The 15341-nt window shown below is 38.2% G+C and overlaps 1 protein-coding gene across 49 annotated transcripts in view; it reads right to left on the bottom strand.

The window, feature by feature from the left end:
- NEB (nebulin) overlaps positions 1-15341 on the bottom strand; it is a 202814-nt gene that overhangs the window by 87489 nt on the left and 99984 nt on the right. For all 49 annotated transcript variants that reach the window (XM_060409928.1, XM_012137496.4, XM_042243869.1 and 46 more), the window contains exons 73-86: positions 14674-14985; positions 13433-13636; positions 12874-12978; positions 11816-11923; positions 9973-10284; positions 8267-8470; positions 6787-6891; positions 6546-6653; positions 5873-6184; positions 4829-5032; positions 3913-4017; positions 2934-3041; positions 1252-1563; positions 17-220 (exon numbers count right to left, since the gene is read on the bottom strand). In XM_060409928.1, the coding sequence (XP_060265911.1) occupies positions 17-220; positions 1252-1563; positions 2934-3041; positions 3913-4017; positions 4829-5032; positions 5873-6184; positions 6546-6653; positions 6787-6891; positions 8267-8470; positions 9973-10284; positions 11816-11923; positions 12874-12978; positions 13433-13636; positions 14674-14985 (2703 nt within the window). The remainder of the gene's footprint in view (positions 1-16; positions 221-1251; positions 1564-2933; positions 3042-3912; positions 4018-4828; positions 5033-5872; positions 6185-6545; positions 6654-6786; positions 6892-8266; positions 8471-9972; positions 10285-11815; positions 11924-12873; positions 12979-13432; positions 13637-14673; positions 14986-15341) is intronic.

Here is a 15341-nt window from a genome sequence, read left to right as displayed (position 1 = left end):
TCATCAATTGACTTACCTCACTGATCTGTACGGAATTGATCTTTGCCAGAATAACTTCGGGGGTGTCAACAATGCTGGTGAATTTGAGAGCCTCAGGCCTTGTGCGATACAACCTTTCATTCAGGAGATTCTGGGCATTCTTTACTCTCCTCACTTCCACGGAACCCTCTGGCAACCATCCAATACCCTTCAGCCATTCCAGGTCTGATTTGTACAGGTTCTATAAGAAGGAGAGGACCACAGAGCTCAGCAGAGTCCATTCATGTACTAGAGTACGATGCCAGCAAACCACACACGACCTCTACTTAAACCAGCTGGGTGCCAGTGCCAGAAAACTCAAGGATCTACGTCAGATGTTAACATTTGAGTGTTACATCTCTGGCACACACCTATGCAAGAAGTTTAGAGGATCATATAGGAACTGGAGCAGGGCTGGCAACTAGCACTTGTGGAATGAGAGATTGCAATGACACGTAATTTTTTTTTTTACGGAAGACTGAGCTTCTGTGCTCACTACTTGAAGGCTGCCTTTGACGTGCCACTGGGGATAACATCTGCAGGAATCTGAGATAAAAAGGTCCTTAGAAGCAGGTATGTGCTCAGTTGCTTGGTTGTGTCCAATTCTTTGCAACTCCATGGACAGTAACCCGCCAGGTTCTTCTGTCCATGGTATTTTCCAGGAAAGAATACTAGAGTGGATTGCCATTTTCTCCTCCAGGGGATGTTCCTGACCCAGGGACTGAACCTGCGTCTTTTGTATCTCCTGTGTTGGCAGGCAGATTCTTTACCACTGTACCACATGTATAATGATAAATAAAATACATACTTACATCACTGTACACTTCTCCTCTTTCTCTAAAATTATTTAAATATATATATAAATATATAAACATATATTTACACATTTTTCCTACATGTGTCAAATAAACTTGAAATCCAACATTTTCTTATGCTTACATCTGTTTCTGACATTTAGATACCTGATCATGCAAATGCAATGGATCAGGACAACTGAGATTGAAATTTTCTACCTAATTACATAGAATAAGAGTGATTTTCATCTTGATGAATAAGGCCTTCTAAAAGAAGGGATCGTCTATATGATATAAAATGTTCCAAAAAACTCCATGGAAATATACCGACTATGTTAGCTTCTATTAAGATCAGTAGTTAAATTACATCCTTAGGGAATACACTGTGATTAGACACACAGACACACATCTACCAGGAGTCTGGAGACAGGATACGCACATCGCTCTGCAGTTCGTAGGCTTTCTTCGCCTGGATCACATCATTCTGATCTGGCAGACAAATCCACTGGTGCAGGTAATTGCGATAATCAACGTCGCTAACCAGGGCCTGGCACTTCTTGGCCTGAACGATGGACATCATGTCCAGCGGTATACTGTGAATTCCTTTAGACTTCTCATAAGCTTTCTTGTATTCTAGGTCACTCTGAATCTTGGCAGCATGGATAGACCATACCAATTTGGGGTCATCTTGCAGGGTGCGGAAACCCACATGGTGGCCCAGTTGCTTACGGTAACCTTCTTTGTATTTGTACTACAGTTATGAAAAAACAGATAAAAAGACATATGAAAATAATGTATGAAGAGGACTTTTCATTAAATGCTTTTGGAATATTTTTTAGCCTTAGTGTGAATTAGCTCAACATGGGCAGTCATTATATATTTCAATTCACTTTAAGGAAATAAGACAGGGCTATTTTAGACACTTTCATTGAAGACATGAGCAAGTCAGGAGGGATATAGTATGGTGGACAAGATTAATAAAAAAATAATAGCTAACAGTTACTGAGCAATCACTATATGTCAGACACTATTATGAGTGCTTCAAAGTATTAGATCAATTCATATGAAACTGCTGAGTTCTTTAGGTAAAAATAGTTGAATAGATGCAATTATAACCTCATTTAATCCTCATAACATCTCTATGATGCTGATATTAGTATTATCACATATTTCAAATGGGAAAAATAAGGCACAGTGGGGTGGCAATCATTATTCCCAAGGTTGCCTGGCAAGTGGAAATTAGGTCAAATGGTCCCCAAGAATACCGAAGGTAGCTGAGGTAGGAAAAAGTCATATGTGTGGTTTTGGAGACAGACAAAAAGGTGCATGTTTTAGGAATGGAAAACAAGGTTGATGGTTCAAATCAGAAGATGACAACAAAAGGCCTGTGGACAAGAGTCTCCACTCTAAGTGTCTTAGGGCCAGAGTAAGACAGCTTCTCTTTCCTATATTTGGGTAACACAGGAACATTTGGACAACATGGGGAGAAAGAGAAACTAGGAATACAGCAGATACTGTGGATTGACTATGGTTTTAGAGATAAAAATAAGAAATAAGAAGGAAGAGACAGCTGGATACATAAGATAAAAAATAAAGAATTTGAAGAAAAGGAATGAAGGTGGCTTAAAGATTTAGAGCTGGGCCTTGGTAGGATAATTGATTTGACTGCTGGTAAATTTTTTAATTACTGTTAAATGAACTTCAACTAGTTATTCAGAACATTATACATATGCCTCCAGCATAAGATCTTATATATAAAATGTGATTTCAGTCTTAAGTCTAATATGAAACTTTCACCTTTGATTTGTGTTTATGGAGAATGTCATAAAAAATGTGGAGGATTAAAAATCACACTGTACTGGCTCCTAAATTGTTCCCGAGAATTTTGTATAGATTCTTCACGGTATTTCACTTCTACTGATAAACAACTTAGAAGTGATTTACACATAGACTTCACCTATGTTTACCTTAGTGTTTTTCATCCCATTTTAATATTTTAAAATAGAGTTTTTAGCACAAAAATTTAAAAAGCAAATCAAACCAAAGCAAAATTCCTGAAAAATGCTTTCCCAATTTGTTGTATAGAGCAGAAAACCCGCAGGGAACTAGAAGGAGTGGTACCTCGCTGGCAATTTCTCTGGAGGCTTTAGCATGCGTGATTTCGATGGCATCTGCTCTCAGGTCATAGCCTTTCTGCTTGGCTTCATCCCAGTCTTTCTGGTAGAGTTTCTGTCGAGGGAAAACACAAGTTTGCTTATAAGAATTGAAAATCAGTAGACAGACTCAAAGTAGTTATACTATGAATCATAAAGCACACTGTACATGATGGCAGCTTAAGAAAAAACAGTCACTTCTGCTTCTTTCAAATTGCCTATTTATTTTATGGAGCACAGGGTACTTGTGATTCTAATTTAAAGCTAAACATCTAAAGCTACTATTGCTTGTATTATTTGCATCCATCACAAGGTAGTACAATGTGAAACTATCCCCTTCCACATGGGAACTAAGAATCCACCGTGAACCTAGAAAACCTTCATCCAGCTACCATATAAGACTGGGTAAGATTTTCTTCCTAATGCTGCCCTTTGACTTTTCAAAGGACTCTGCTAAAGGGATGTGACGTACCTATCCTGCACTCTCCACATATTTAAAAGTTTTGGTTTTTCTTATGGCCTTGAAATGTCGAACAAGAAAGTTCTGGATTAATCCAAAACCTATAAATACAATAGAGACTGTTACCTCTTATACTTCCTTGTGTAAGAGGCACTTACTAGGGATTTCATTATTTTCAATTAGCATATGATGAAACTGAGCTATGGGCATTGGATGTAGGACAATGACTTCCAGGTTGAAAGGAGGACAGCAATAAGATTCAGGTATCCCAACTCTCACAGTGCAGGGACCCAGAAGTGTATCTAAACTAATGTTTGAAGGAGAATTTCCATTCGTATTGCCTTGGGAATGGTAGCTAAATAGAAAGTATCTGGCACCCCAAGCTATAAACACTTCTAAGGTGGATAATTTGTCCATTACAACACATTCCATATGCTGACAGATACTGTCCTTCAAAGACCTTTATACTCCATATTATGCCTCTTACATTGCTGATTTGCATGGCATTGATTTGAGCCTGCAGTATGAGTGGTGTGTCAGAAGGAATGCTTATGTTGGTTTTATCTTTATTCCAGGCTTCTTGATACAGTTTCTGTGGAGAGAAGGAAAATATTTTAATACAGTGATAGATAGTTGAAACTTAAGCCTTCACAACTATTTAACCTGGAAAAATGTTTTGTGCTATATTTGCAATGGTTAGTTTTTTGTATCAACTTGACTAGGCCGCAGTACCCAGGTATTTGGTCAAATATTACTCTAGCTGTTTCTGTGAAGGTATTTTTTAGAACAGATTAACATTCATTCCAGCAGATTTTGGGTAAAGTAGATTACCCTCTGTGATATGGGAGGTGGGGGGCTTCATCCCATCAGATGAAGGCTTTAAGAGAAAAAAAGACTGACCTCCCCTGGGCAAGGGTAATCCTGCCAGCCAACTGCCTTGGACCTGTCTTCCTGGGTCTCCAGCCAGTTGGCCTATCTTGCAAACTTTGGCCATGCCAGCCTCCACAATCATGTGAGTTAATTCCATAAAATAAACTTCTGTCTCGTCCATCCCATTTAGCCCTGTTTCTCTGGAGGACCCTGACTAATGCAGTATTCTACCGTTTAATGTGGAGCATTATGCCATACGTTTTGTAACAGGTATTTGCTTTCCTGCAGTGTCGCATAGTGACAGTTTTCATGGTAGTGCTTCCAAATTTGTGTGTGAGATAGCGGACAGGCACACTGGCGTTTGTCACAGCTCTACTTGGCACGTGCCTTCACTAAACTAACCAAGAGACTCTTAGAGTTGCTCCCATCACTTTAGGTCTTTGCAGAGACACAATCCATTTGCTCCACTGGGGTGGCATCTTCCGAAGAGAAAGCCCCACAAGAGGACAGCCTGAAAGTACGATGGTTCCTACCTCACTCATTTGCAGAGAATTGGCTTTTGCCAGGACGACATCTGGTGTGTCGACAATGGAAGTAAATGTCAAGGCTTCTGGGCGTGTCCTGTAGCGTTTTTCATTGATCAGGTCTTGAGCATTCTTCACCCTGTTCATTTCCACTGAGTCTTCTGGCATCCAGCCGATGCCACGCAGCCACTCCAGGTCTGATTTGTACACATTCTACAGAGACATTAGATACAAAAATTGTTCCAAGTGTTAGACACAGGATCCCTGAATTGAAAAGTAAGTTCATGGGGTTGAGGGGTTCATAAGCACAAGAGATGGTGGTTCTAAAAAAAGTAGGACCTGAGATTTTACATGACTCAGGGGTTTCAATATCCAGAGTAATTTTTCAATTTTCAATATCCATAAGAAAATAATTTTTTTCAAAATAAGGGCTTTATTTATTCATTCATTTAGCCACATGGCATGTGGATCTTCCCCAACCAGTGGATCAAACCTTTGTCTGCACTGGTAGCACAGAGTTTCAACCAGGGAAATCCATGTTAAAGAATAATTTTTTATGCTAGGCATGAATAGGAATAAAATGGTAATATTGCTAAATTTAATGATGATTCAATATTACAAAGAAATCATATAACTGAAAAAATTTAAAGATATTTTGTTGAATCTCATTCCATTTTAATCCCATAATAACTGACCCAAGGAAACTCTGTTCAGTGTTTTGGATATAGTACAATAGTGGCAGTTATTTGTTTTAATATTCAGATAATTTATGTTAATCTAAAATATATTTTCATTGCCAGACAGTACAAAGGATGTAAAAAAAAATAATCTGGAATCTAGGCTAGGGAAAAAGGATATGACCTAAGCAGAGTTCTTTATCTAAGATTCTTTGATTCCCATAATGTAACTCCTAAACAGAGGTTTTAACAATGTGAATGGTGCCCCCTGAGGTGGTGCAGTGAACAACTCATGGGTCACTCCACAGAGGCACTGTCTACAATTAACAAATCTATGCCCTCCCATTCCGCCTTTCCCGAAGTTCACATTACTTACATCACTCTGCAGGTCATAGGCCTTCCTGGCTTGGATAATGTCGTTTTGATCAGGTAAGCATGTCCAGTGATGCAGGTAATTTCGATAATCAATGTCACTGACCAGAATCTGACATTTCTTGGCCTGCAAGATGCCTAACATGTCCACTGGGCTACTGAACTTGGTTTTCCACTTCTGGAACTCCTTCTTGTACTCCCTTTCACTTTGAATCTTCCCTGCATTCATGGCACACATAATCTTAGGGTCGTCTTCAACACTCCGGGCTCCAATGTGGTGGCCTTTTTGTTTCTCATATGCTTCTTTGTATTTGTACTAAAACATGAGACATATAGGTTTAGAAGCCCGACTTTAATACAATATGCATGCTGGCAATCACAGACAATAATGGAAACCCACAAGAAATGGACAAGAGTTTTACATTGCAAATATTTCGATATCTCTGAACAATTTTAAACTAATGTTTTGTGCTATCATAAAGGTAACTATAATCATATATCTTCACTGCTGAAAACTTTTTATGCAGCAACTGTGACTACAATTTCAAAATGTGTTTTTCTTCTCTGGGACAGCAAAAGGAAACAACAAGAGGAAGCAGTTACCAAGTGTGGCCCACCAGCTGCACTACAGTTGCTCAGCAAGGTGAGCCCAAGGCGGTTAGACAGACAGCACTTACGTCACTGGCAATGTCCCTTGAGGCCTTGGCGCTTTTGATGGAAATAGCATCAGCTCTCAGATCATAGTCCTTCATCTTTGATTCATCCCATCCCTTGGTGTAAAGTTTCTAGGTGGAGAATAATATACAACAGAAAAAGAAAGGTGTTGTAGAAAGTTAGTAGGCCAGTTCTAGTAAGGAAGGTGGTAACAGGATTTTAACTTGTTCTAAAGGCTGAAACAACAATGAGGAAATCTCTTACATGGCTGATATTGGCAGAATTGCTCTTGGCCAGCAAGATTTCCGGGGTGTCTGGCATCACATGGATGGAGGTTTTGTCAGCATCCCAGGCTTCCGTATATAAATGCTAGGGGGGAAGTAAGGTAAACCTCTTTGTTAAAGCCAATACCTTGCAGTTATTATCAAATTTATTTCATTTAGCTATAAGATAACCTTTTAAAGTTTATTTGGAGGTGAGGGAAGAAAAAGGGGAGAGAGAAAGTCATGGCCATGTTTAAACAGACACATAACAGTTTTATAGCCAATGGAAAACAACATCACAATCTCAATGATTAATTCTTTTTATTCTGTGACTCTCAGGCTTACTCACAGAACCTTCAAGGATGGAGCTTGGCTATAGAACTATGATATAGTAGAAATCCCTAGATTTCAGACACAATCCCAAGGTCAAACCCAGTTCCTCTATGTCTAAGCTGAGTGATCTTGAGAAAGGTACGTAAGGCCTCACACTTGTCATTTTTTTGAGGGGGGAGGATAATCATACCTAATTAAAGTTTTTTAAAAAACTTTTTGCTTGTCTCTTTCTTTTAGCTGAGGTGAAATTGGTATTTAACTTTACTGAATTTTTTTTTTGGAGATTAACCATAACATATGTATAGTGCCAGAGTCATGGAAGGAACTCAACAAATTTTATGATGTTTCCTATTGTTATTTTCATGGTGGGTGCTCTGTTGATGAGTATGGTATAGAACAGGCTTTCTGGAGTTTTAATACCCCAAACTTTGCAGTTTGCTATCTGAGAGCCAATTTCGTACTCTGCACTGAGCACACAGTTTCATTGCCCTGATATTTGGAAGACATTCAGGGAGGTGTGGGAGAATTCAGAAAAGTTCAATTCAACTTCAGATGTTCATATTAAGGGCCTACCTACTGGATGAAGAAATTAGCCCAATATCAATAAGCAGACTGCCAGAATTCTGGAGGAAAGAAGCAATCATCTATTTTGTGTATTAAAACTGAAAGCAGCAGTAACAGCTCACTTTCCAAAGTGGGATTTCCACAAGCAACTAATTTGAGGCATGCACTGACACTGCCATGCACAGCGTTTCTCAGACTTCTGAACAAAATGTGAAACAGCTGTATGTTTTTTACAAGATGGATAAAGAGACACCAATGGCTTGAGTCAGCTCTGCTGAGGAGAATGTGCAGAGAAAAGTATTGCATTTGTGGACGTCTCCAGGTCACTGCTCAGAAGAATGTGTGCTTTACCCCCAGAGAACTTGTTTTAGGCCATGCTTCCCCATGCACACAGAAACATGGGGTCAGGGTTAAGAAGAGCATGCAGGTCCAGCTAGGATTCGAGCTTTGTTGAAGGCCTGCATCAGAATCAGGCCCATCACCTACCTCTCCTTTCTCTGGAAACCCTCCAGGATATTTCTCACTTTACGAGCCCAGGATAAGGAAGGTATGACTCAGGCAACTGGCCACAGCTGAAGACTCACCTTGCTCATGTTCAGGGCATTATTCTTTGCCAGAACAATCTCTGGGGTGTCTGTAATGCTTGTGAACTTGAGCTGGACTGCAGGCTGGCGGTACTTCCTTTCACTCAGGATTTCTCCGGCTCTCTTCACATTCTCAACCCCCACAGAGCCAATGGGCACCCACCCAATGCCTCTTAGCCACTCAAGATCAGCCTTGTAAATAGCCTGAAAATGAAATAATGTCAAATATTTGTAGAAATTACCTCCACAACCTGATGTTTCATGATTTAGCATCTGTCTTATGATTTAGCATAGACAGATGGTGTGTAATTTTGCATCTCACTTGTGTAAATTTCTGAAAAGACACAGCACTGCTTTACTTTGGTGTAGAACATCGAGTTCAACACTTTGTCCCTGAAGGTAGTCAATTCCTGCTGTTTTAAAGACCTATAAAGTCTCCAATAGTACGTGATTTCATTGATACAAAACCACCTTAAGAAAATTTCTGCCTGCCTCCCAATACAAAGTGTTTATTCTCTGATTTGATTGCCTATACCTGTCTGTATGGGAATAATTTTCTGTTAGAATACAATTTCTTCCTATCTCTTTGAGCAGTGGCCTTCGCAGCCTTTGTGCAACATAAAGAAAGGATGAACACTACTGCATGTTGAATCAATGTGTTTTCTGGGGACAACAAAAAAGGGGTCATTTTTCACATGATTCTATACTCATGCTTCTAAACCAAGGAGCATATATATTTTTACTTTTATTTAGCTTATCCTCATCTCCTTTCTTGTGTTGTAGTTCAAGCAAAAAAATGTATTTTGTCCTGCTTTCACATTTCTTTTTTAAATTTAAATAATTGGCTGATGAAGAATTTTTCTTATAAGCAACAGTTACAGTTCTTTTTATTTTTATGGCTTTTTGGGAAACTATTTTTTTAAATGCCACTTCTTTTATCATTCTCTCAAAAGTGACTACTTATCAGAGCCTGATCAAGAAAACAAGGAGCTACTATACCAATAAGGTAGTATTTGAGTCCCAAGGACAATCTATAAACTTTAATGCATAAAATTAGCTACAAGGGTATATTGTACAATGTTAGGAATAAAGCCAACATTTTACAATAACTATAAATGGAGCATGTTTTAAAATTGTGAACCATGGTATTGTGCACCTGTAACATATAATACACAATCCACTTCAGTAAAAAGCCTATATATATATTAGTACCTCACAGATTTAGTTTTTTCCCCTGATACTCTAATTTTATTTTCAATTTTTAAAAACTGAAGTATAGTTGATTTATAATGTTGTGTTAGTTTCAGGTATACAGCAGTGATTCAGTTATATAACTGAATATATATATATATATATATATATATATATTCTTTTTTAGACTCTTTTCCATTTTCGGTTATTATGAGATAATATAGCTCCTTGTGCTATATAGTATGGCCTTGCTGTTCATCTATTTTATGTAGAGTGTATCTGTTAGTCCCCAGCTTCTAATTTATCCTTTCCCTTCCTTAGTTTAATACTTTTGATAACCATTTTCCAATTTGATTGTTTTCTTCTGAAACCAATGTATATAATTTTATGCTTTTCATGATATTGTCCTGAGAAGTTTTCCGCAGGTTTCACAAGACTGCCAAAAGATTTCATGGCACACGAAAAAGTTAGAATCCCTTCTTGAAACCTTGCTGAAGAGTAGCAAATCCACTCACATCACTCTGAAGGTCATAAGCCTTCCGAGCCTGAATGACGTCATTCTGATCAGGCAGACAGATCCACTCGTGAAGCAGATTCTTGTAGTCTATGTCGCTTACAAGGATCTGGCACTTCTTGGCCTGAACCAAACCCATCATGTCCACTGGGCTGCTGAACTTGGTCTTCCACTTCTCAAAGTCTTTCTTGTACTCCCGGTCACTCTGGAGCTTGGTTGCATGGATGGACCACATCATCTTAGGATCATCCTTAATATTTCGGGCCCCAATGTGGTGGCCAAGCTGTTTGCGGTAGCCTTCCTTGTACTTGTACTGAAGAAAAGAATAGAGATATAAGTCTAATGATAGGGACATCTTATTTATATCATAGTTCATAGTTTCATAGATGTATTATTTCTTTTGATTTTCCCCACCACTAATGTGAGGGAAAAAGATTAATATTATATCAACTCAATTTTATAAAACAGAAACTAAAGTCTCCACGAGTCAAGTGATTTGTTTAAGGTCACACCCTAAGCAGGTGGCAGGGCTAAGACTGAAACGGAGAGCTTCTGATGCCTAATATTTTTCCCGTCAACTAAACGATCCTGTCTCACTTACATTTGCTTAACAAGTAAGGCAAAAATATTTTGTGCAATTTAAAAGAGAATCTACTTAAAGATGTGACTTTTTCTGAAAAAAGTTTTGATATTATGAATGTTGTAGAATACTTTCCTTGTAATTAGAATTTATAGTAAATTCCACAGTCGAGCATATGAGCTGTGCTTAGAAAGTTACATCAGGAAATACCTCTTTTATTTGCCTGTCGAGGTCATTGAACTTTTAACCACGAGAAAGTAAATGCCTTGGGTTAACACTCTATTTTTTTTAAAAGTTTACTCAAAAATAACACTTTATAGTCCATTTTACCATGAGATGGTCATAGTGTGGGCTTCTCCAGCTTAGTAGCCTGAAACAGTTTTGATAAAGGAAGAAATGAACCGTATGTCTAAGGTCTGAGACACTTCCAGAAGGAAAGTCCGGATTTGAATCCTAAGGAGCCCTGGTACAGCATGAGCGTACTGGACACCCTCAGGAGATGTTTCTCATGAGATGTGAAGGACTAGAAAGGAGAGAAAAGTGGGTGCTGAGTAAGAGCTTTGCTTTCTTCTCAACTTGCTCTTGTGTCCAGTTATGAGCATCTTGGTCAACAAAGGATTAAAGAAAATTCTAAAATGAACCGATAATTAACATTTTCTCTTAGTGTGAGAATAAATGGACAGTAGTAGGAAAGAGTTCACACTCACATTAGCTGATTTACATGTGCTATCAATGTCTTTAACAAAAACGTTTTTTCTTTGTTACAAACATCTGGGTTATCACCTGCTCAACTTCTGAGGCTCAAAAATAGAAACGAAATCACCAGTCCAGGTTCAATACAGGATGCTTGGGGCTGGTGCACTGGGATGACCTGGAGGGATGGTACGGGGAGGGAGGGGGGTTCAGGATGGGGAACATGCGTATGCCCGTGGCAGATTCATGTTGATGTGTGGCAGGACCAATACAATATTGTACAGTAAAAATAAATAAATTTTAAAAAAAAGAACCTGGGTGGGGAAATAGGAGCCCATTTTTAGTGGTCATAAAATACTTGTTTTTAAAGAGTGTAACTCCATCTTTGCAGATTAATGTGTATTGAACATAGTATCTTTTGTTTTCTTTTTCATTTGCAACTTTGTACATGGGGGAATCATTAAAGGAGACTGGGACTTTCAGGCTAAATTTCTGGCAAAAAAAGCTGTAAAAGCTGCCATTTGTAAACATCTTTGAGTAAGAAATGCATCTTCCAAAAATATCAACTTACATCACTAGCAATCTCTCTTGATGCCTTGGCTGCTTGGATTGGAATGGCATCCAAACGCAAGTCATAACCTTCCTTCTTGGACTCTTCCAAAGCAAGTTTATAGAGTTTCTGTAGAAAAGAGAATTAATCCATCAGTGCTCCTTTTGTTAAAAAAAAATGAAGCTATTTATTATTAAGCTTTATCTGTCCTCATTTAAACTACAGAAACAGATCCACAAAGTTAAGTATTAGTATGGGTTTGTAGAAAACTACGTTTCAAGGATTTTAAGGGACATGGTTTAAACTTTGATATTTTATTGATTAGCAAATCACAAAAGTTTTTAGGGAGGAATCAGTATCTGGTTGCTAAAATTCTCTTTTGCCAAACAAGCACATGTAAAAAAAATCCCAACGGTTTATTATCACAATTTTAATATAAAAGAAAGGCCATCTTAATGACAAAGAAGGAGAAAAACAAGAATGGTTGTTTCTAAATTGAATATATTTGCATTTGACAACTCAATGTGTTGTTCTTGTTTTTTTCCATTTTTGCCATGGATTATCATCACAGACTATGATCCATCTGTAGATTTGGGTTTCAAAATCACCACTCTAATGAAAATGTTGGTTCTGAAAGATACATAGGAAAATGCTTGCAAATAACATTAAACGGTAACCAGAACACAATGAAGCAGCAAAAGAAAGCACAGTACAGCAGCTCACTGTGTCCTAAACCCAGTGTCGACCTGCTAAACAGTTACTGGATAAATTAATGACTGGATGACCAGACTGCCCTTAGGGGTGTATAAGGCTTTAGTAGTATAATCCCTTTTGGGATACTTCTCCATAAGCATTTCATTCCATGATGTCATCTTCATAAAAGGCTGGTCTACTTTGTGGACCCACCACAAAGCCCAAAATTGAATCAAGAAAATTATTTCTTGAATCAAAGGAGAACTATCTGTTTTAGTGACAATATTGGCTTGCAGTGTATACAGTAAACTGGTTAAAACATTTCACCAAGGAAACTGTTACAGTTTTTGCCTCTCTCTTCATGATAAGATCTGTAGGTTACTCACATCACTGTAGTTGATTCGGTTGAGCTTGGCTAGCATGATTTCTGGTGTATCAGGCATGACATGGATTGTTTTCTTGTCATTGTCCCAGGCTTCAGTATATAAGCGCTATGAAAAAAAAAAAGATGAGAAAAATTATTTTGGAGTTCACATTTTTTTGATTATGTGCCAGTTATCTCTCCTTTGTACAAAGTAGAAATAAAACTAACAAAGTTGCATAAATTCCTACTTTTCAAGTAGATAAATTACTATTTCCAAAAAAATTTAGCTTACTATTTCATTGACTCAGTTTTTATTCTTTCTGATGAAAACTTTTTTTAACAGTGCTAAAATGTAGGATTGGGTTGCAGTTTTTAATACCTGTAATTGTGAAATACTTGCAGCACATGGTATTTTTAACAGCTTAATATCCTGAAGTATTACTAAGTATGGTGTTATAATGGGAAAATCACTTTTAAAGGTATAAATCCTACAGGAATCTTTAAAAAGTAGTAACGTGTCAGAATTCTTACTTTGTTCTATGGTAAATTCCTATACTTGATGCTGAGGAGTGAAGACTCACCTTACTCATGTTTATAGCATTGTTCTTTGCCAGCACCTGCTCTGGGGAATCAGTTACGCTGGTAAATTTCAGTGTATCTGGACGCTGGCGGTAGATGTTGTCACTCAGTATCTCTCCGGCCCGCTTGGCTTTAACTACGTCGAAGGAGCCAATTGGAACCCAGCCAATGCCTTTCAACCATTCAAGGTCTGACTTATATAAATTCTGCAAATCAAGCAACAAGTAACACAGTTATGATAATAATTAGTTTTTTCAGATTCAGAGTCACAAAATGGATCATACTGTGAGAGAAACACAAAAAGCACTGAACAGGTAAAGCTGCCATCTCAATTAATCACTCATTCATAAGCCTTATTGACTCCTGAGTACATTTTTCCTAAGCATTGCTTGGCATAGAGGATTGTACTAGGAACAACAAAAGATCTTTCTAAAAAGTAAAGACACTGTCCTGCCCTTGAGGGTATTAAAAGATGTTCACTTAAGAGCAGAGTTTCTTTAGCTTTGAAAAAGGTGTTCTAATAGCCCCTCAAAAGACCATATACTTAGACCAACACTGAAAGCCCTGCAGTAACAAAAATTCTTACCTTTCTTTTTTTAAGGAAAAGAGTTGAAATTCAATTATGGTCATGAGTTTCAACACACAGCAATGTTAAGTTTTGCATATCACACTCTTGATGTGCATTTTAATTGAAATATAATTGACCTATATCAGTTTTAGGTACATGAGATCATGATTCAACATGTGTGTATATTACAAAATGATCATCTCAGCATGTCAAGTTAAGATCCATCACTACACATACCTACACTTTTTTTCCCTCATGGGAAATTTTTAATAAACTCTTACTTTTATTTTCATCTTCAAAATCACAAAATATAAGGTATGTAATGGGGTACTATAGAGAGAATATACATTTCCTAATTACTGGCTTTCTTTTACTCTCAATAGGGCATGCTAACTGTATTATTAGTGTGCTCAGTCACTCAGTCATGTCCAACTCTTTGTGACTCTATAGACTGTAGCTCCTCTGCCCATGGAATTTCCCAGGCAAGAATACTGGAGTGGGTTTCCATTTCCTCCTCTAGGGGATCTTCCCGACCTAGGGAGCAAACTTGCGTCTCCTGTGTCTCCTGCATTAGCAAGCAGATTCTTTACCACTGCACCACCTGGGAAGCCCAGTATTATTATTGCACTATTATTATTAACACTAGGATCCAGAAGCAGCATCGGGAATACTCACATCACTCTGGAGGTCATAAGCTTTCCGAGCATGGATGATGTCATTCTGGTCGGGCAGGCAGGTCCACTCATGCAGAGGATGTTTATAGTCCACATCACTAACCAAAGTCTGACATTTCTTGGCCAAAACAATACCAAGCATGTCCACTGGACTGCTGAACCTGGTCTTGTATTTTTCAAAATCTTTCTTGTACTCACGGTCACTCTGCATTTTGGCAACGTGGACAGACCACATCATCTTGGGGTCATCATGTATCGCTCGGGCACCAATATGGTGACCCAACTGCTTACGATAAGCTTCTTTGTATTTGTACTGAAAGAGAGAACCCAGTAAACAAGGAGAAAGCATCAAGGGCTGGCCCCTGCTGCTCTCTCTGTGGTGACGCTTTTCTACAAAATCCTCAGGACTTCTGGGGAGTTTCATCAAACCAGCTACTGTGATGCTCCACGTTGGGGCATGCTTTCTCTTAAAAAAGAAGATGTGGTACTCATTTCACCTCCACAGAATAACTAACTCCACAGTGATTCATTTATATTATGCTAGCAAATGTATGTCTTAACCACAAAAACATGTGATAGAAAAGTGAACATTGAAAGAATGAGCTTCAGTTATAGTGACAGCAGTTTCTCAGAAGTCAGTCATGTGGGCAGACCAAACTGAGAACATAT

Source organism: Ovis aries, chromosome 2, assembly GCF_016772045.2.
Source record: "Ovis aries strain OAR_USU_Benz2616 breed Rambouillet chromosome 2, ARS-UI_Ramb_v3.0, whole genome shotgun sequence".
Classification (NCBI taxonomy): Eukaryota; Metazoa; Chordata; class Mammalia; order Artiodactyla; family Bovidae; genus Ovis; species Ovis aries.
This window is presented reverse-complemented; position numbering and strand designations above follow the sequence as displayed.